The sequence below is a fragment of the Sander vitreus genome, chromosome 1 (assembly GCF_031162955.1).
Source record: "Sander vitreus isolate 19-12246 chromosome 1, sanVit1, whole genome shotgun sequence".
In the NCBI taxonomy this organism is placed as follows: domain Eukaryota; kingdom Metazoa; phylum Chordata; class Actinopteri; order Perciformes; family Percidae; genus Sander; species Sander vitreus.
Window position 1 is genome coordinate 15,798,916 of NC_135855.1, and position 22,478 is coordinate 15,821,393.

A 22,478-nucleotide genomic window follows, 5' to 3' on the forward strand; every position below is an offset into this window, starting at 1 on the left:
TGTGTGCAAAAACATAACGGTTTCTGTGTGCAATAAGAGAAATGTGAAAACATCCCAGGTGCAATAATAATATGTATATTCACAAGTAGATTTTATACTGGTGCACTTTTGCCATTATAACTTTATTTATCTTCCAGCTGTTTTCTCTTTTATATTGTTCTTCGACTTTTATATTTCATTTTGTATTTATTTATTTATATAGCTTTATATTTTCACTATATTTTTTTTATTGTATTTCTTCTTATATTTTTTGTAGAGCTCTAAGAGCAATGCACAAAAATGCCAATGTACCTGTACCTGTGCAAATCTTTTCTATTCTATGTGACAAAACAAAAATAGATTGAGGAAGTTGGTGTACTATCCATGACAAAGTGTTGACAAATGTTGTATTTAATAATAATATTATTTATTATTATCAGAATGTTGTCCAGTCAAACCAATGATCATGGACCTGTACAGTCTATGCCATGAACTCATGAAAATGAGGGCCTTGCTTATTTGGATTTTTCTTTAATCATACTTAGCCTTAAATCAATTCTGAGTCTATTTTTTTCTATTGATGTACATTAATAATGATGATAATTTACCTGTTACACTTACATATTATATTGTGTTATTATTGTTATCATCCATGGTTACATACGATGAAAACAGCTCAACTTCCGCCAAGTCAGACTTCGCGACAAGTCGTCAGAAGAAATCGCCAGAGAGAGCAGACCGATGGCTTCCGTCGTCCAGCGTCAACTACATTAGAAACTGTTCTAATTTTACTGCTGATTTATTGGAGTGGTGCTATGTCTTCGGGAATGACTGGACAAACACCGTAAGTATCCGTTTGGTTTGTTTGTTGTAAATGAATGCGGTTACTTTAGTAATACGAGTTAACACCACACTGAACAGTAAGCTAGCCAACCAAGCTAATGCTAGCTAACGGTACCGTGTTTGTCTGTTTAATACACCAGTTAGCTAGCATTGTTGTGGCCTGCTAAAAAAAGTTAGCTTGAGGGGTATCACTTGTGCGCGTACAAGTCATTATGAGAAGGCTGACTATAGAGTGTTTATTTAAATACGTTAACAATGTATTCCTTCAAGTCTTAAATAGATGTATTGGTAAAACGAGCGTCCAAAACAGGATTGTAACGTTAACTTGTTAAGTTAGTTAACGTTAGCTCAGCCTGGCTGTTGTTGGCTCAACGTTAGCTGACAATAAACCGTTAAGATACCGCAACGTCTGTTTATTTGGCACAACGTACAAACGGTGTTGTTAGCTTAGCCAAAAAGACAAAGTTGACCAACAAAAGACATTTAAAACTACACAATTGAACGTTAACTTTTAATGTAACGTTAACTTATGATGGGGGCTATTACACTGCCGCGCGGTAACTCGCCGCCTCCAGTCATTTCAACATGGGGAAGGCGGCAGAGAGTGAATCGGTTTTGATCATGGCGGTAAGGGCAAAGCGGTTGCTACCCGCCCGAGTGGACACGCACAGATTCTGCTCTGCCGCCCAGAATTCATCGTGCTGATCTTCTGGCGGTAACCGCCGGGCGGCAGGAACCGCTTTCATCAACGCGGTTGTTGCGCGGCGTTGTGAAACCATCTTTAACGTTACGATTGGTTGCAATAAACCGCCATCCACAAACGTAACCAGTGCTTTTAAAATATATATGTTCCATGCATAGTGTATCCCATTTTATTCCTACTATTAATGTGAAAAGGTGTAAACGAACAGAACCATACAGAATGCAGTGTGTTTAAAAAATGTCCCATATGCCCCTCCTTCATTTTTTTCAACCGTTGTGACCACCCTGTTTCTGATCTGATGACTCTCAATCATCTAACGTTAGCTAGAATTATTACCACTAAACTTATTCAGGCAAATGCAGTGCCATTATAATCTTGAAGATGTTTTGACACTCATTTAAGATGCAACAGATCTTCAAGATTGAAATGGCAAGCAAGTCCACTATCCTACTTTTTATGTAGTTGTTAAAATGGTTTAGTAAATGTGATTTTAAGAATACTTGTTTGTCGTCTTTCTTTTCTCAGGTGCCTTTCCAGCCGATGGGATAAGACAGCCCAACCTAAACAAAGTGTAGATGTGAGGCAGCAGAGGAGTAGTGAAAATGCAGCCCACTCTGTCTCTTTATCAGGAGTCGTCAGCACTGCCGGTTCAAATAGCACCGTTTCACAGCCACCACAAACGGGAGAAAAGCCAGCACCTCAGGGAGGAGTTGAAATGGCTGCGGCCATGGCTGCTAAAATAAATGCCATGTTAATGGCAAAAGGAAAGCTGTTGACTCCTCCACCGTTACTTGCAAAGGTGCACATGATTTAAAAAGCTACAGCAAATAACTGTTTTATTGTTTATGCATGTCATTAAAGGGCTTACAGTTTTCCTTGTCATTTCACATGTCTTTTAGACTCCTCAAAGTGTGTCTGTGCCAACCACTACAGAAGAAATGGTGGTCACAGAGGTTGACATAAACGATGTACCGCTAACTTGCAGGGACCTTCTTACTAAAGGCAAAACACAGGAGGAGGTAAGTGGAAAGTGAGCATTGCAGTGTTGCATTTGACACACATTAGTTAAAAGAAAATGGGGAATGTTTTTCTGTCGACTTGCCTTCTGTCGCTGCCTCTAGCCAGGTCGTCCTTGTAAATAAGGATTGGCTCTCAGTTGACTTATTTGGTTAAATTAAGCTAAAATAAAATGTAAGAAAGGTCTTCAACCACTTTAAATGAACAAGCAACAATTCTCTACAAGTATCTCTCTTATGTCTTAATCAAATTTCCTATTACCTTTTTCAGATCCGACAGTTTAGTGGAGCAATCGTCTCAACGAAAGGTCATTACATGTCTGACGCCGAAAAGGGAAAAGCAGGGTATGTACTAAGACTAGGGATGTCCGAAGATAATCAGAGTCCTTTAATACTGGAAATCTGTACCGTGTCCGATCTGATTCTTACTTTTACACAAATGTTGATTGTATCTTACACATGACAATGTATGCAATAACTGCTGTAGCCTACTATTTGGCACACCTGTCCTTAGTATTGGCTTGGGACATCTCTAATTAAGACATGATCTTTTTCTTGCAAAAGTAATATTCCATATATTAAAGTTTTACATCAATCTCATAAGGATGGCTAACTTGATGGTAGACTAGACAATATATTTGTTTCAATGACCTACACATCTTTGCAATTATTAGGGGTGTCACGATTCTCCAAATCTTCGATTACATTTTTGATTCTAAGGTCACGGTTCAATTCTCGATTTTTACATTTATTTATTTTTAAAGCACAGGTTGCTATGCCATTTTTAGACTAGACTTTTATGCAATATAATATCTGACCTTTTATTCGCAATGTACCACACTACATTGTCAAATTTAAAACATTTATTAACAACATCATGTAATAACTTATATCTTCAGTCAGTTGGAAACTTGACAATTTGTCAAAGTAAAAAGAAAAGAAAAAAGTTTGCCAACAATGCTGAGGGCAGACGCTTTGCCGCACAGCAGTGTTTGGTGTTTTAAGCCCCCAACGTCAGCACTAGGATTAGGCAATGGTTATGGTTAGGTGCCTTGAAGACGACGGTCGCAGCGCTGCCTTGAAGGCTTGGTTGGGGGCTTAAAACACCATCGAGCCAGCACAGCGGTCTTAGCAGCTGAGCAGACAGATGGCAGAGAGGGCAACTCGGCAGTCAGCTATCTCTCTAATATAACCAATATAAGCCGCTCTGCTTAGGCTACAAAACGTGCATGCAGGTTGAAATTCAACCGTGCGATTTTTGTCGGGATTAAGCTATGAATGGAAGGAAACTCAGCTAGCTGCTAGGTTAACGTGCAATGGTAAACACACAGAATATGGTACACGCACATAGCAGAGCTTGCAAACTGTGGCTTTTTTTTTGACAACGCAAACATTGTCAACATAACTCGCTGGAAATCCCAAATACTTCCACACAGGCGACTTCAATGAAAGAGGAGGGCGTTCAAGTTCTGTCGATGGGTCTCCTGCATCTGCAGTTGCCATGCTAACTTTTGACTGGCTGTAGCTAAGTTAGAGGAGGTTGACTTGCAGCACTTCAACACGTGTTTTTTTTCTCCTCTTGACAAGCCGGTGTCGTTTTTTTTATTCGAAATTCGAGATTGACTGACTGAATTTCACCCTTAGCAATTATAGTGATAAACTGTCTTGCTTACTCTTCACCAAGGACATCTCAACATATTTACCAGGAGTGCAAGGTCCATCCAATAAAAATATAATCAATCAGTGGCCATATAAAATGAATTATTCAGTGTTAAAATGATACTGGGAAGAAAAAGAACAAATGTTTGGATGAGTGCAGAAGTTGTGTTGTCCATGACATTTCTTATTTGCTTTCTTTTAGACAAAGACCTTTGTATTTGCATGTCCATGGAAAGAACCATGGGCAGGTCAACAGTAAGTAGCACTTTTTTTTATTATTTTTTATTTTTTTAAATCTGCTCAATATGCAGAGTTTGGCATTGTCTTCATCTAATGTAATTAACAAATGTTATAAGAATTCCAATACCTGTTCTTTATGGCTGATGTCCAAACATTGTTGACCTTTCTGCAAAATCAGAGGCTGTGCTGAGGATAAAGGAGATCATCTCTGAAGACCTGTTGAGGGCCTCAGCAGCATCAGGACAACAGATGCCTGTAATGCCTCCGCTCACACTCTACCCTCAGCCTCCTCGCCCTGTCATTACCCCACCTGTGCCACGGATGCCCAACACAACCTCAGTGCCAGGACATAGGCCCGCAGCTCCTCATTCAGGGGTAGGCAAGACATGACGTCTGTGTTGAAGTTCACCCCTCTACAAATGGTGGTGAAACCTGTACAATTATGAACCTTAAAGCTGTATATAATAGGTCTCCTTTAAGTAATAAATCCCCAGGAAACTATACTGTTTTCAGGTTGATGTATTTTGTGTTTCTACTAGAACAAGTTTACATAACATTAAACAACGTATTTTTCTCATACTGCCCATGGCTGCTGCACCTGTATTCCCCTCTCTCTGAGACCCTCTGTTGGATTGTCTCTTTAAGCCCCCTTCCCGAAAAAGCCCAGTCTGCTCACAGCAACTTAATACGAGATAATGTCTGGCTTTTGGTTGATATCTAGTATTGCAAAAAATGCCTTAAATGCCTTTTTATTGAGTTTCCTCTAAGTGTAATTCTCTGAGTACATTTAAGCTCGGCTTTTATTGTGAAGGGTAGACACGGAGGAGCCAGCGTTATGGATGCGCTTCTTTTCCTCAAGCTTTTTATTTATTATTATGCAGCTCAGGTCTTTTGCGTTGAATATTGATGTCTGTCTGTCAGGATTTTACAATTGGAGGTTAAGAAAGTGTGGCAAATGAAGACCATGTTGCCTTCACTGATACCCACCTCCCAAATTAAGTAGCAGAGAGAACGTCCCTGGCTAAAGGGAAAAGCCTTGGATTTCTGCATCTGCTTACAAAGCCGTTCTGCTTCTAATCAAACTTTATGATATATGTCAATAAACAACCTAAATATGCAGGGCATAATAATAATCACATTTTCCCTTATCCTCAGAGTTTTGTGCACACAAAGATTTTTGTGGGTCTGGACCAGGCGTTGCCCTCGTTCAACGTGAATGAAAAGGTTGAGGGTCCAGGAGGTTCGTACCTGAGTCACATCCAGGCAGAGACGGGGGCTCGAGTCTTTCTCAGGGGAAAAGGTTCTGGCTACATCGAACAAGCATCAAAACGAGAGTCTTTTGAGCCTCTTTATGTCTACATCAGGTATGTTAATTTCAAATGCTCACATTTGGCAAACTTTTCAAGTTCCTTATTGGAATTAGTTTACCAGAAAGGGAGGTCCCACAGACACACAGAGGGTATTAAAGCACATAATATACAAATATGCAAACACAATGTCACTATACGAGCTATGAACAAGTCCATGTTTATTTTAAAATGAAACCACAATAAGGTTACTAAAACATTTCCCCTAAATCATAACAGAGCATGACTTAACATGCTTGGTGTAAAAAAGTTTGTCTGAATTAATGAAGTCAACCCAAATTTAAATCCCATGTATGTTTTATTTTGTTTCATTTGCACATAAAGGCTAAAACCGCTTTCGTTTTGCTCTCTTAGTTCTGTTATTTAACATTTGACCCTTTTGTGTGTTACAGCCACCCAAATTCAGCTGGATTGGAGTCAGCGAAGAAACTCACTGAGAGTCTGCTGGAAACTGTAAGTGCATGATATTGTCACCACAAATGAAGTTGTGAGTTTAACTGAATTAAATGATGCCTAGCCTAATGGGAGGTTTAAGAAGGTGAAACTATTAAAGCGTTTAGTTTTCACTGATACCCACCTCCTAAAGTGAAAGTGGTAGTGTGAACCACCTGATCTCCAAAGATAGGTTTTGAGTGCTCTGCACCTACCCACAATGCAACTCAGCTGTTAAAAATAAATAAACATAGCCTTTGTGGATTGTTATCAAGTAAGTTTCTCATATAGTTTTTGTTTTACTCTCTCCAGGTAAGGGATGAAAATGCCCGTATGGCGTCGATGTACACAACCACAGGCTCAACACAACGTGAGTATTCTTTTATGCCTTGTAACTATTCCAACAGGGTGACCAAATATCAGGTACTAGCTGGCTGCATTCTTCTTGTGGTAATTTATCATCCCTTGTCTTTAGTGGCTTAAAGGGATGGTTCGGAGTAATTTCACCCTAGGGTCCTTTGCACCTTGACCTTGAGCCAAACACCCCCCCCCCCCAGAAGCTTTTTCCCCTTGGTCTAACATTGGTCGAGTTAGCGCTATCAGCCGAATGGCTTAGTGCAGGCGCTAATGGAACTAAAGGTGTAGCTCGTAAATTACCCCACTAATAATGCCCGGAATGGTACCAAACTTCTACAGTAGTACAAATAGGTTCTGTACTCATAAAATGTTTGTAAGTACACCAGGAGTTTATTTAAAGATGCAGTAGGTAAGACTTATAAAACTTTCTGTCATATTTGCTGAAACTGACCCTATGTTCGAGTGGAACTACATGAAGCAGGTAAGGGGGGGGTCTAACTGTGTGTCAATCACTGCTCATGCACACGCATTCATTCTCCCTTGTGGGGGGAGGGGCTTAGGAGACCGTTTTGGGCTTTAGCTGAAAGGGGAGAGGGACTGAGAAGTTGTTGATGTTCAAATGTTTTGGCTAAGTCCTGGATCTTCACACTACGGCACCTTTTAAATAACACTTGCCTGATGGCTTCTACTCTCTGCTGCTACCGCAGCCGGTGGCCACACTTGTGGAATAGCGTTCCTTTTCAGCTGTACTCTAGTTGGCTTTTTTGGGTCCTTGGCTTTACTAGGATAATGGAAGTCGTCTTCATGGAAATGGCCGCTACAGACACGGTAGCGCTTCTTCTTTAGCGTCTCGACTGGCGTCGTGATGTCCATTTTGAGAACGACAAGTCACTGTTGTATAAGCTCCGGGTCATTGTAGCGAAACGGCAGATCATTGAAGGTCCCCGGATTGAACCTTTTTAAGCTTTTCTACCGCAGTCGGGATAGATACAACTGGGTGGCATCTTGTCCTATCTTTTAACTCACGCTGCAGTAGTCTGAAGTAACTGTCTGACTATCTCACAACAATCCTCTGCTCAGTCACGTGTACACAGTTGTTTCTGTCAACAAAGTTTCACGCGAGAGTATAAAAAACATTTCACTGAATTTTGAAAGTTTTATAAATGCTTGTATTTTCAGGTCAACACTTAAAAATTATTTGAAATATCATCCAGTTATCAATAAATTTCTATGGAGTGTTGAATTCACTTAGCTTTTCCTTTACTCTTGTGAGTTTTGCAAAGGACTTTAACGGGTTTTTCCCAAATCACGGAAGTGGTGTCGACGCAGCGGTAGCAGCAGAGAGTAGAAGCCATCAGGCAAGTGTTATTTAAATGAACTCCTGGTGTACTTACAGACATTTTATGAGTACAGAACCTATTTGTACTACTGTAGAAGTTTGGTACCATTCCGGGCATCATTAGTGGGGTAATTTACGAGATACACCTTTGGTTCCTTTAGCGCCTGCACTAAGCTGATCTACGGCTGATAGCGCTAACTCGACCAATGTTAGACCAAGGGGAAAAACTCTGGGGGGGGGGGTGTTTGGCTGGAGGTCAAGGTGCAAAGGACCCTAGGGTGAAATTACTCCGAACCATCCCTTTTAACAATAGGTTGAAATAGTACATCACAGTTGTCAAAACACCGTTATTGATTCATGTGATATATGCTATTAACTCCACGTTCTATACTTTCATTTCAGCATACGCAGCACATGGATTTCCACCTAATAGCAATTACTCTAGCCAGGGGTCCTGGTATAACTATCCAGCAAATGGGTATGCTGGCGGCTATTCAGCGTACTCAGGAGCCAGTGGTTATTGGAGTAATGCAAATGGTCCCCCAAGTCATTCTAACATGTCGACAAACCCTCCATCTTCTCAGGCAATGGTTCAGTATCCGGTGTGTCCTAGGAAACCACATCCTTATCTCTCCCAGGTAATTACCAAAGATTAAGGCTGCCACTAATTGTTTTCACCATTCACGTTAGTTTTTATTTTTTATTTAATTTTTACATTTTGGTTGATTTAACCTGTAAAATTTGAAAAAAAAGAAATATTTGATAGGAAGCAAGTAAAATTATTTAAATATTAAAAGATTTAAAAGATTGACCAGTTACAAGTTTAAATCTGCCGAACAAGCTTCATGTTGAAAGGTTTTGTGCTCCTTTCAGCAAGGACACATGACTGCTGTCGCAACAACCTTTTTTTTAAGGAGTTTTAGGTTTTCTAAAATCCTGCTGCTGCATCAGTGTGTATGTGTTGGTTTTGCTCTACTTAAGCATCCTGGCAGCAGTGAGACAGTGGCGCCTGAAGGATCTTTAAGCACCCCACCTGACCCAGGAAGTCCCAGACGTCATTTCCAGGAGGGGTCTCGGGAAGAACAGGTTAGCTGAAAAACAACACCTGTACATATCGCTGAAAGATAATTCTGGCCATTTTAACATGAACATGTCTTTTACTCAATGATTTACCTGTTTGAGTTACGGCTAGCAGTTTAAAGCTCAACTCTCGCCAAAATGCAACCTAGGGTGTTTTTGTGAACGTACCCGAGTCAAACTTTCGTTTAAAAGCATATTTAGGACGGAAGCGCCACTTTTAAGATTTACCGTATTTTCGGTCCAAAGTGCGTTTTGAATGGGAGTGCTAGGGGCACTGCAATGATTGCATCAAAATAGATATTTTTAAAACACTAAGAAGGCTCGACGCAACATGAAACTTTGCTCGAAGTATCGCCAGGGGCTCTACACGTGAACTCCAGCATTGAGAACATTGTTTGTGTACACAGAGTTTACTAAAAAAAGGTTTTGAACAACTTACTTCAGCTGTTGGTGTTTCCGGTCGCTACCATCTCGCCAGTCAAAAAGTGTTGATCTCCGAATGCGAATGAACGGACTCCATAGGAGGAAATGTCATTCTTATATGAGGCTCCTTTTTTCTTTTCTTTTTTCTTTTTTATTATTAATATTTTTGACAAACCTATGTCACCATCACAACTAACAAGACATCTATATCATCCACTGTCCCGTTTTAAGAATACAGAAAGAAGAGAGGAAAAAAAAACATAATGTGCATTACATTATTCTACCAGTCAAACGCTATATTGGATTGGATCAGAACAGGGGCCTTATGAGGCTCCTTTTCAACCACAAGGTCAATATTGTTTTTCACTAAAGAAATAATCCGTGCATTTATATGGAACTAAGCTTTAGGAGCTTTCCATCTTTACTCTCCTCCCTGTTAGTTGCATTTGGAGATTGACACTTTTTTTTCTTTTTTATAATTATTTTTATTATTTCCATCAAGAAGTATACATATACCAGCATACTGTGTAATTGTATACTCCAATCAGAGTACATCTCATACTAGTAACAGTATTCCTCTACTCCACTTGTACATACACACCACCCCACACAACACACACACACGGTTTCCAGCTCTGTCAACATACCTAGTCCTTATTTCTTAGCCATTTAATTTAGAGATCAACACTTTTTGACTGCCAAGATGGCAGCGACTGGAAACACCAACAGCTAAAGTTAGTTGTTCAAAACCTTTCTTTTTAGTAAACTCTGTGTACACAAACAATGTTCTCAATGCTCGAGTTCATGTGTAGAGCCTTTGGTGACATACTAGTCTGAAAATGGATACAATTCTGAATATTTGGAAATTCCCCAAATCAACTGTCAACCCTGAAAGCATTTCAGGCTCTGTCAAATTTCATTACAATTCTTTTTGTCATGAGACATATCTTTAGAGGTTTAAATTAAGTCTTTAGTCTTTTTCAATTATTATTTTTTTTTTTGCGTGTATGAAAATAAAATGTTTAAAAAATAAGGTTTTCACATACTATAATTCCTATAGCTCAAACATTTTCTTTTGTTCTTTAATGTTTTGTACTTTGCTGTTTAGCCTACTAGCAAATCTCCAGAGGGGCCTGCTCATCAAGAGTCTGCACTTCCTGCCTCCAGTGTTGGAGAAGAGAAAGTAGTCGAAAGGTCTGTTGATAGATCTAATTTCCCTTGTATGCTGTTCTTCGTGAATCTTGTGTGGTGTAGATATTGATGTTTTTCTCTCTTCAGGATTCTGATGCCCCCACCGCCACCCCTCTTTGTGGCTCCTGCCCCTGTTGCACGCAAAAGGCCAAGAGACACGGTGGCAGAAGGTCCAGTCAGTCTGCCTGGCTCCGCCGCCTCAATGGGTATGCATTTCTTTATCGCCACATTTACTGAGAGCCTGTGTACTCAGACATGTCTGTTGCATGACATGGCATCTCCCCCCCATGCCATGAACGGGGGAGGAGTGGAGACCTGTGTGAATCTCTCCACCGGTAGATCCCACTAACACACTCTTCTTGTATATGTTTTTTGTCTTTCCCTTGTTCTCTCTCTCAACATGTGTCCCTGGACCTGCCTGTTATGGATGTGTGCTCTGCTGCCGTTTCATTTGATATCTTCCCTCCCCTGGCTGTGGATCAAACGAACTCAAAAACCACCGCTAACATGGGGCTCCTCAATGGGTTTTCTTTTTGTTTTCTCTCGCTTTGTCGTCATCATCCCCTCTCCGTTTTCCCCCACCTTCTCTCTACTTTTCTCTGTCTCTCCGTTTTTATTGTGCCCTAACAGGTGTTCAAGAGGAGCTGTGCGAAAAGAAGTCTAAAGTGGACGAATCGGGGCTTGTGCCCTATGAAGGAGACTCCTCAGATGAAGAGGAGGAGAGGACACACAGCAGTAAGACAGATAACTCATAACCCCTGCCCCGCCCCATCCCCACTGTCCAGGAAACCCACAGACCCAAAGTCGACATTCAGTAAATTAATATAGTTCTCAAACCCAAACCCCAGTAAAAGGAAAAATCCACCCTTGCATTTTCAAACACTGTTTTAGGACTATACCAGTGTTTTACCCCATTTACTTGAAATGACAAATGTAGTATTGCTGAGCACTTACCAAGCAAGCAGACAGTTTCCATTCATCTCAGTATGGCACTTAAGGCCAATTTATGCTCCTGTGCTAAATCTACGCCGTGAGTACGTACGTAGGTACCTGGAGATACGGACCCTACGCCGGAGCCTGACGTGCACCTCTTAAAAATGTAGCTACATGTCACGGAGACGCAGACCACAACAATGTCACGTTTCCCCCTACCCACTTCCTGCTTCTTCATTAACATGAAATCAAGGAGAGGGTTAATTTTTCCTGCTACAGATTCCTGACCGTGGTCAGAAAGCACAGGGGAGACATTTTGTTTCTCCCGCTACACCTCTAGAGTTAGTACTCGCTCCAAAGCTAATCACCGTCACTCGCTCTACCACACACACACACACACACACACACACACGCGCTGCCCCTGCCAAAGAGATTGACCCAGACCCCAATGCACAAGTATAAAAGCTCCCCGCAGAAGCATAAATCCAGCTTTAGGGACACTTGATTGACATTTCTGGTATGATTTTTATGTACTGAAATCCATTTTAGGACTTAAAGACAGATGACCAAGCTTCATACACTGTCAGGTTGACAATCTTTATACAGCGTTAATGTAAAGTACAGATTATTTGTAGTAAACCGGCTGAAGATGCAAAAAAACACTGGTATGGTCTTTGAATTATTACCACTTTCTGATGTTTGGTGCTTTCCTGGACTCTTAAGGAAGAAAGGTTTTAATTGTCTTGTCCTGTTGTAGGTTTTGCTTTGTGTACTTCCGTTTCAGTTAGCGTTTTTATTTTTCTCCCATAATGCCTTTCTGTAACCGCTCACACAATGGGTGTGAACCTGTTGGTTTTAGTCAAAGGTGGACATATTTAAAGGTATGCCCAACTTTATAGCAACTGTAAATAATTGATAATCTGCCAACTAGTTTCATTGTCATTGTGCATATGTTTGTAGCCACATGTCTTAAAATGCAGCACATCTTGTGGCTTCATGCTCATTAGGGAAGTTTGAGGTTTTGGTTTAAAATCCTTTTTACAGTGTCTTTCTTCCTTGTGTTATTGCTGTCTTGATAGAAGCCTTTTTTATTATTATTCCAAGGGTCTCACTCTAAAACGTGCACTTACCAGTTTCTTAAATACAGAGACATTTTTTGTTGGCAAAATATATATCGCTATTAAACAAAATATTCACGTTTTACAGTGTGGAAGTATTCAGGGTGGATTTTTCCTTTTTTTTAAAAGATGTGAATACTTTATAACTATAAATATTTTTATTTCTTAAAACATAACAAACATGTTTTGTTAATCAAAAACAAGCCCCTTATTTCTTTTTTTTTTTATTTGAACACTTGGTCTGCTGCAAGTTACTGATGCTATAAATACATATTGTAAAATTCAGTTTAACTTTTTTCATATCTTGGAAAATGGTGTATGCCTGTTCCCATGGAATACTATAATAAAACACCTAAAAACTTCTTATTGTCTTTGGATCCCACACATTTTATATTGCTGAGGAAGGTCATCAGATTGTTTTGGTTTTTATAATTTGGGTGTTTGCAATGTTGGTATTATTATTATTAGGGCTGTCACCCAGAAATTTGGTAAGTATTAAAAAAAAAAAAAGTAGTTTCACTTTCTTCCAGCCCTGGAAAAGATTGCTGGAGTCAGATGAATGTGTACTCGGGAGCCTCTATGTCATTGTGTACAGTAAGAGCTCCTGGGTTGTCCAGGCCAAAGCAGGGGTGGACGTAATTTCGAAAGTGACAGTGGAAGGTGTGTAGATGTTGTTCCAGATCCACATTAAAAAAGGACAGAGTCCCCCTCTCGTAGTCCAGTGCCACTCCTATCCGCACTGGGTTTACTGTAATCCTCAGGTCAGGACTCAAGCCATTGTGCAGAAACTCATATTTATGCCTAAAGGGAAGAAAGCGGCAACATTATGATTGTGTAAAGCAGAGTTCTTAATATAGAGCTTTTTCTCTCATCCTGATGTGATCATTTCCCCACTAAAGCAAATGCTGAATCATGAGCCAGCAGTAGGATTTGAAATGGCTGCAGATAAAAGAAAATGAGGAATGTGATTGCGAGTATGCAGAATCACCAAGAAGATGCCCACAATGGAAACCACATTTAGGTCTTGTGTGATATGTTGCACTGAATGATTTGCTAAATGTGACAATTCAACTGTCCTGCTTTGCTCCAAGGAGAGTTGCCATAGCAACACTTAGAAAAGTAGCATCTTCAACAGTGGGCTTTTCTACCATCAGTGGGCTTAGTTTTGCATTGAGGGGATGCATAATTTATTGCTTAGGCAAGGCAAACGTTGGTGGCTATGCATACAGTCTTGGCCCAGTTTCCATGCATGCAATAGTAGTCCCTCGGAGGATAAGCATGCTAATTGTGATATCAGATTGGCTGAAAAATGTGTGCCTACGTAAGCCAGTTTCTCACCAGTTTGTACAAGAAGTACATGTCATCAAGTGAATGAGCAGCAAACCAAGGGTACTTTAACCCTTGTGTTTTGTTAAAATTTGGGTTACGCAAACTGACTTGTTGATAAAGATGACAAAATATGAAAATCCTAAAGCATTATTACTACACCAAACAAGGGAATTCATGTTTTAGAATGTATGGGCTACGCACAAACAATTTATGCCCTTTGCCAAAAAAAAGTCATTCACAAACAAATGTACAGTATCTTATCATGGGACATTACTTTCAGACTTATTTGGGAGTAGTGCTTCGTAAAAGTACTGTTAACAGCTATCACAGAGAGAGAACATGGAGACAGCTGGGGTCTTCAGGTTAAGGTTTATAAAATCCTATTTTAACAGAGATGGTGCACTGTTACCTGGACGGGGTGAGAATGTGTCTCATACACCAGGAGGTGTTGTTGGCTCCGAGGTACGAGTTCCTCTCTGTGTCTTCGGAAGCAACTCCGATCCTAAATTCCGTCCCATCATCCACCTCAACTTCCCAGTAATGCCGGCCTCGCACTGGGATCAGATCCCCCAGGACAGCTACACATCTGTGCATACACCCAGTCTTATTTTACATAACACTAATAATGGGCTATCTTACAAAAAAATTCATTATCTTCTGTCACACTTTTTTTTTAAATAAAACAAATCTGTCACACAAGCAGCAATTGTATGCTTTACCTGGTAAAGGTGTTATCATCTAAGGCCATAGCGCTAATTGGCAGCTCCTCATCTCCATAAAACATGGTGAAGCCGTCTTCAGAGATGGACAGGCAAGGATGGGCAGTGTCCTCCAGGAGGTAGAAGAATGTACCTGCACAGGTAAACAAATGTTAGTCAACATATAAATGTGCAAAAAGCGGTGATAGGAAGTACATCTTGAAGTACAGCATTTAAATACAAATTTGAGGCACTTGTACTTGTTTTTCCATCTGATGCTACTTTATACTTCCCCTCCATTTAACAGCTATAGTAGTTTTTTTTTTTTAGATCAAGATTTTATAAAAGAAAAACCTAAGTAAATAAAATATGATGCATTGTTAAAAATGAAACCATCCGACAATATATAAGGCAGTTCAAATTAGCTCCACGTAGATCACTTACATGTTAATGCAATTACTGGCCAACAGTACCATCAACAGGCCGATCCCAATGCTTCTCACCTGTTGTTGAGACAGTAATAACTTTACTCCTGTCGCTGGGCCCGCCGATGTTGACTGCTCTCACAGAGATGAGGTAACGGCGTCCTGTCTGCAGCTGGATCAGACACTGACAGCTGGGCACGGCTACTATAGACCTGGAGGATTAACCAATGGGACAGAAGGCTGATATCACTTCCTTTTTAAATATACTAAATGCACAATGACGACAACTTTTTGGACTGGCTTTTATTTTCATAGCTCTACCAGAGCGTAACGCCTTGAAATAACAAGTCTCGATACAATATTAGATGGATAAATGGGGTGTTTAACTAAGAACTCTGTCATATTTGGACCACAGACCCATTTTAATGAATACAGCTTAGGCTGTATTCCTCTATCAAAGAAAAAACAAAAACACAGACCATTCAAATGAAAGGTCTGACTTTGTGAAGTGACCCCAAATGCGAGGACGGTATTCTAGCTGCGGCTGACAGTGCTGCAGGAGCAGAAGCTAAGAATAGATTTTCTAGGACAGAGTGTCTTGATTCAGCAGCTCTATAACCATAGGACCTTAAAAATCCTAGGCAAGCACAAACAAGGGCTTGTTTATGGATGAATTGAATATTGAATATTGAAAGGACAGGCCAGTGAAGATAAATACCATGGTGCTGCATCTTTGAAGCTCTGCAAATCCAGTGAAGCATTTTTGTTTTAACAGAGCTCTTTTAGTTTACCTTTGTGTGTAAACTCATAAAAACATGACAAATTTCATGAAAAGCTAAATTAAATTTTGAGCTTGTTTCTATGTTGAATCTGTCAACTGTAGGTGCATGCAGACAGACAGACAGATACTTAATTGATCCCAAGGGAAATTTAGGAAATGTATGTCTGTTATAACAGTTCTTACTCAGTAGTACCGCTCTCTGTGCCATCAGTACCCATCTCACTGAACTCCACCGTGTAAGAGTCTACAGGGTTGGTGTTTCCGGACTCCCAGCGGATCAGAGCAGCCTCTCGACAGCTAGTACACTCCCTCTGCTTGATCACTGGAGGCGATGGCACTAGAGAGAGAGAGAGAGAGAGAGAGAGAGAGATCAACCATTTAGACTTTATTCTCTCCAACATTAATCATACAAGGCTGGAGCGATTACAAAATAGAGAACACAAGTGCTTTTAGGGGACATCCTGAGACAACAGAACAACTATCTCAACTGTCACAAGTGTAATGACGCCTCATGCACTTGTAGGAGTGCGACATGTATTACCCGTCACGTATAAGGCCTTCTCGCTCGCTGGGCTGATGCCTGTGGTGTTGGTAGCAGTCACCCAGAGTTCATACTGAGCATTGGGCAGCAGATCTGTCACAGTGCAGTGGGTCTCCTTCACGTTGATCTTGCTTACTGAAAGGCCGGCACAGAATTAATTGTGGCTGCAATGATCAAAGCGTCGTCACCAACATCTCCTCCAGTAAATCAAAAAGATTCCCACATCAACAGATACTATTTCAACAGTAGATGGTGTTATCATGCAATGTGAATCTGCAGTCAGTGTCTCGTTGTTATACCATGTGGTGCACAGGCATTGTCTGCCGGTGTGTCCTCCAGCACCGGTCTGTAGTAGAGCTCATAGTACTCCACCGTGTCGTCGGAGAACAAGCTCCAGCACACACGCAGTGACGTCTGGGTGGCAGAGTTGGGCATCTGGGGGTTGATCACCGGGGCAGATGGAGCTGTTTTTATATTAGAGTAAAAATGTTAACCCAGTTTTGTCATCAAGTCCAGTGGTGTAGTCTACGTGATACGCAGTATATCCACTAAGAAAGCTCCAGGATTTCCATATACCCACTTAAAAATGCCCGATTACACACAACAACATACTTTCCATTATATTTTTGATATATTTTGAATTGTCATCTGTTATTTTCTTCTTCGCATCTGAATACAGGAAATGAAGTCGTTGATGCTCAAAACTTCCTTGGGGGAGGACACCCAGACCCCCCCACTATGATATGCCCCCCCCACTTTAGACTACATCACTGATCAAGTCATACCATCAAAGGCACTAAGATAACGTTCCAATAGCAGTTTTGCATGAAAAGCGATACATAGTGACAGCTTGTTCTAGTTTAAACTCAACACTGACGCCTTTTTGCTATTTATTATTATTCTTGCCCATAAAACAGTGGGTAAGATCAATTTTACTGAAGGTGTAAAATACAGTGATATAAGCTTTGGTGAAAGCTCAATAAGGAAAACATTTCTCTCACACAGTATCCCTTTATTCCTCTACAGGTGCATTTTTGCTATTTTCTTCTTGCTCTAACGCATCGCTTCCGCTTCTGATTTTACCATGTCTGACCAATGATCTTTCTGCTCGTGTTCCTCAGGTCGAATCAGCCCTGAGATGTTGAATGTTGTTCAATTCTGAGCTGCGGCCCTTTGCTGCATTTCATTCCCCATCTTTCTCCCCTTTCATGTCTAATCTGTCCTATCGAATAAAGGCCTGAAATGACAAAAAAGAAATCTCCCCACCACCACAATTACCTCCAGGATGTTCAGGGAGATTCAACTGAGAGTTCCCATCACCCACCTGCTGGCTTTACGTGCTGTGATTGTAGACTCCCATCTCCTATCTTCATGTGGGCCTATGCTTAATGAAGATGCCTCAAATCAATGGGATCTAATCACCTTAGTCTATCTCTGTTGCTAATCTTGATAAATATTGTTTTACACTTCCAAATTTAAAACACTAAATGATAAACATCACTTGATTATTAACCTACTAAGCCCCCCCCCCGGACAATTTGCACTACCCTATCCCACCCATACTGTTCTATTTATTTATTTACAAATGTATATACTGTAATTACACCTATACATAGCCATATTCTACTGCTCTTCATACTATTCATCCTGCACATACACTTATTCTTACTACTCTTGAATTGTTACCACACTGCACATATCTGTCTATATGGTTCATACAGAATATCCATATTTATTCTGTTTTTCTTATTATATATTCAGCTAATACACTACGTACATCTATATTATTCTTACTACTATTATAATGTCACTGCTAGTACATTGCACATATCTGTACATGTTGTTCATACTTTGTTCATATTACATATTTATTCTGCTCTTATAACACTGCAATATATTTCTTGTCCTGTCTATGCACCACCTGTCTATACTTTGTATGTCACATTGCACTTTTCTGGTTAGATGCAAACTGCATTTCGTTGTCTTTGTACTTGTAATCTGCACAATGACAATAAAGTTGAATCTATCTATTATTGACACACTGGCGGCCATCCTGTGTATAAAAACACAAAGCTGGCTGGTCTAAGCTGTCCAAGAGAACAATGTTTCAAAGACATCCTGGCAGATATTGACAAGAAAATGAACCTTCATCTGTGTGCTGTACTGACAGGGTTAACTGGGGGAACGGTTTGTAAATCAGACCTGGGACAACGTTGATGGAGTCCATCATGGTTTGGACATCTGACAGGTCAGCAAGGGGTGTGTTAAACTCAAGACTTGTAGACAACGTGAGCTCAACCTCCTCTTTGACGAACTCCTTGATTCTAGCGTAGTACAAACAGAGAAAGAAAAACAAGCTGTGAATAATAAGAGTTAACATTTAGGGTAAAGCAGCTTGTGTCATGCCGTTCATTTGGATCACTTAAAATGTATTCAGTTTGACAAAGAAATCTTAAAAGAAATTAGGTCCATAAGGTCCACTTACTAGCTTTTCCTGGAGCATTTTGTGGTATATTGCAGTGGATGGAGTTTTCTCATTTGTCATGGAGACTGAGCTATCTCAATGCTCTGCAAAAAGCTAATAAGTGGACCTTGAGTACGGACTTACATGTCAAAGCACTTTTTTCGAAGGCCAAGAATTTACTTTCATGCTCAAAATGTGTCAACCTACACAATATTAGTATGAGACTGAAAGCAAAAACACCTGGAAACACAATATCAGCCCCGTGCCATTGATGGTTAGTATTTTGAAACCGTGCGGCATACTCACTGAGCAGCATAATTACCTTTTTATGGTGGGCATAACTGCCTATCAATAAAGGCCAAAGAAAGCAATTGAACAAAGTAAATAAATGTAGAAATAAATATTTCATATCCACAATCACATCAGTTGTGATGATGGCAAAATCCTCTACAACTGGAGCCATCTATCATCATGTATACTAGGCATGGGAATCACCAGACAATACGATATCATCACGATACTTATGTCACAATACGATATTATTGCGATTTTACAGTAAACATATTGCGATATTCTGCGATATAATTGCAATTTATTACCTTTTTTCCTCCCCAACATAAAATGTTTCCCAATTTCAAATGATGTCCCCACAAGAAAACATTGTCAACATCTGTTTTATCTTCATCTCACTTCCATTTTATTGCTGCAAAATGGGATTGTCAAGCAGACAAACTGACCAACACATATATAATAATAGATCGATACTCGCCGTCTGTGTATCGATACAGTATTGCCGTGGAAAATATTGCGATACTAGGCTGTATCGATTTTTTTTCCCCCACCCCTAATGTATACAACTGTAATCTGCACTTAAACACAAGCAAGGACACCTTTAGGAAAAGCCTCTTGTCTTGGCTGCGGTAGACCTCCTGGGCTGTCTCAATGAGCTCCTTGGAGGCATCCATCTCCCGGCCACAAGCCAGCAGCTGCTTGTACAGGGCCTCCAGCTTGCCCTTCTTCTCCTCCTCCAGTCCAGCCGCCCTCTCGTCATATCGCTGAGACAACGTCTGGAGCACATCGTTGTAATGCTGCTCCAAGTGCTGCTCCTGACGGCCAAAATTCTCCTGACACACACATTTATATGATCATACTTAGGGAGTTACACGTGTTATGCATTCAACAAAATATGGAAAGGAAAGAAAAGCCAGGAGAGCACAACAGATCAAGGGAGGCAATGAATAAAATGGATGTGTTTGGCTCGTGAGTTCAGGCCCTCCAGGAGACACACAAAATTGAAATCTGACATCTTGAACTTTATTTCTGTCTTTAAGTTTAATAAAACAATATAATAACAACAAAGTATCCCCAAAATGCTCACACAGACATACAATGATAAATCACTGTCAAAACACATAACAATCAATTTCACTAAACTAATTTCTTTGAGAACATTTTACCTCCACAGTGAGAAAGATTTCCTCCAGATGACCTGCAAAGTTCTCCATCTCAGCAACCTTCCCTTGCAACCGATTCCTGATTGTGACGATCTCACCCTGAAAACAATTGAAAGTCAGACTTCTTTCTCTTTATAATTCAAACCAGTAACATCAACAATGTTTCGGCCTGTGCCGTCAGGACTTTCTGCTCATGTCTTTGGCTTGGCAAATAAAACCTTACATGTGGACAGCTCTATCTTCTGGGAGTTAGCTACAAAGAAATCTGGAATTATAGATGTTAGATCACAGTCATTAAGTGGAATTCATGGCCATGTTTAGGGATGTAATAGGATGTATAGTTAGTCAAGTATTTAAGTGTTTTTAATAGCGTGTCTTTTGTTCACAATTTTTTACGGGTGCTGGTTCTGTATTTCTGTCACCTATTTTCACCAAGACATCTAGAAAAAGTTATTTAAATCCCCAAGAAACCATTGGGGTTGAACAGAGGTCAATTAAAATAAGACAATATCAAATGTTTCATTCATACATAATGGGACAAATCTGTTAGTGTCCCCCACCTCGGTTCCTCTCTCTTTAAACACATCATCGTCATCAAGTCCTTCTCCTGTCCCAGTGGGAGATGGGAGGCTGTCCTCACAGGGCTCAAAACGAAGGGACTCGTTGGTGTCAATAGAAAACCTCTGGAAGGTGGAAACTCCTTGGGTCGCCCTCCTTCCTCTGTCTGCCATAGTGGTCAACTCTCTGCTTAACTCCTGGTGCTCAGCTTCCTCTGCAATCACATCCAGTCTGCCTCCTTTGATCTCATTCAAGTCCATTAGGAGAGTCACTGTGGCTGTGGGAGGTTTACAATCCATTTTATGATTCACATACAACAATTTACTTCAGCCCTTCCTGTTCTTACCTAATTAGATCGACAACAATTTAGAATAATATTCTAAACATTCTGCATCCAATATTAACTGAACAGAATGAACACAACAGACTATGAGACCTCTAAACAAAATTCTTCATGCTTTCACTAAGCAAAATGCCTGTGCAGAATAATACGTTTGTCATTAAATGATCAATGGTGAATAAGCAGTTCATAGCACATTACCTGGATAATTCAGCAGACTAGTCTGTTCTAAACAGCCATTACAGGCCAACAGTGGTGTCCGACAAGCCAGCTCTGTAAGTAGTTCAACCCTCACCCAGAAGCTGTGACAAAAATAGATGGGGCTCAGATTGCTCAAACGTCATAGGCATGCACCCATGCAGGAAGTTAGAAATGTATTGAATACAACTATTAATTGAGACTAATCAGGGGCCTCAGCTTTGCTAACACTGTAAAACTTGTGAAACTTAAGAGTCCGGCTATCATTGGATAATCTGTAAGCCTAATTCATTTGTAATTAGAAAATGAAGACCGCATATCTGTTACTTGTTTCAAAACCAAAAATGAGGTGTTCAGGTGTCGGAATCAAAAAAAGAAAAAAAAAAATCGACCGGGTAGTCACAGTAGTAGCCATTTCATTTATATAGGCTAGTCTATGGGTAAAACACGATGCTTTTACTTTGAAATCCCCGGGGCTGGTTCTGCCGCCTCTTCCTCCATCTCCAAAGGGTGTACAAGAAGATATGAATTATGTTCATAATTTATGGTTATTTGTTCATTTAGTTTAGCTCTCCTTACATTGACGCTGTAGCTTGCAGCTTGCGGCCAACACGACCTTTTTGTACAACTTGGACAAAGATTCTGCGCACTTTTTTTTTCTCATTCTGTTTATGTTCCATACTTGCTCTCAGTTATATTCATGTCTTCCTGACTTAATACCTCTCATTTTTTTTACACAAATTCTGCAGTCAATAAAGTATCAATATGTATGATGGTATTATTATTGTTTGGCATGTTTTTTTTATAGTGTTTTATAGTATTAACATGTAGGGGTAGACTTAAATTACTGAAAGCTTCCCACACAAGTCCTGATTCAAGACCATCATAATATAAACTGCATCTTTCTGGCACGTTTTTTTCCAAACAGTTAGTCCAAAAAGTTGCCTATTTAAAATGGATTCAATGTTTGTTTTTTTGGCAGTCTACACATAATGACCCATGTGTATTGT

The 22,478-nt window shown here is 40.2% G+C and overlaps 2 protein-coding genes across 2 annotated transcripts; one reads left to right on the forward strand and one right to left on the reverse strand.

The window, feature by feature from the left end:
• Positions 1-686: 686 nt before the first annotated feature.
• On the forward strand, positions 687-12,594 carry LOC144513253 (KH homology domain-containing protein 4-like). The gene is made up of 14 exons (XM_078244310.1): positions 687-823; positions 2,051-2,324; positions 2,425-2,544; positions 2,813-2,886; positions 4,403-4,455; positions 4,619-4,815; positions 5,596-5,804; positions 6,200-6,260; positions 6,552-6,609; positions 8,338-8,573; positions 8,917-9,021; positions 10,547-10,632; positions 10,717-10,835; positions 11,260-12,594. Exons 1-14 carry the CDS (start codon positions 795-797, stop codon positions 11,382-11,384), a joined length of 1,746 nt encoding a protein of 581 aa, XP_078100436.1. The 5' UTR covers positions 687-794; the 3' UTR covers positions 11,385-12,594.
• A 3-nt stretch (positions 12,595-12,597) lies between these two features.
• fsd2 (fibronectin type III and SPRY domain containing 2) lies at positions 12,598-21,952 on the reverse strand. The gene is made up of 13 exons (XM_078244194.1): positions 21,472-21,952; positions 20,933-21,207; positions 20,376-20,471; positions 19,809-20,042; positions 19,241-19,263; positions 18,657-18,778; positions 16,754-16,918; positions 16,455-16,589; positions 16,097-16,250; positions 15,211-15,344; positions 14,729-14,861; positions 14,419-14,595; positions 12,598-13,481 (listed from the first exon to the last, which is right to left on the reverse strand). Exons 2-13 carry the CDS (start codon positions 21,188-21,190, stop codon positions 13,232-13,234), a joined length of 1,881 nt encoding a protein of 626 aa, XP_078100320.1. The 5' UTR covers positions 21,191-21,207; positions 21,472-21,952; the 3' UTR covers positions 12,598-13,231.
• Positions 21,953-22,478: the final 526 nt, after the last annotated feature.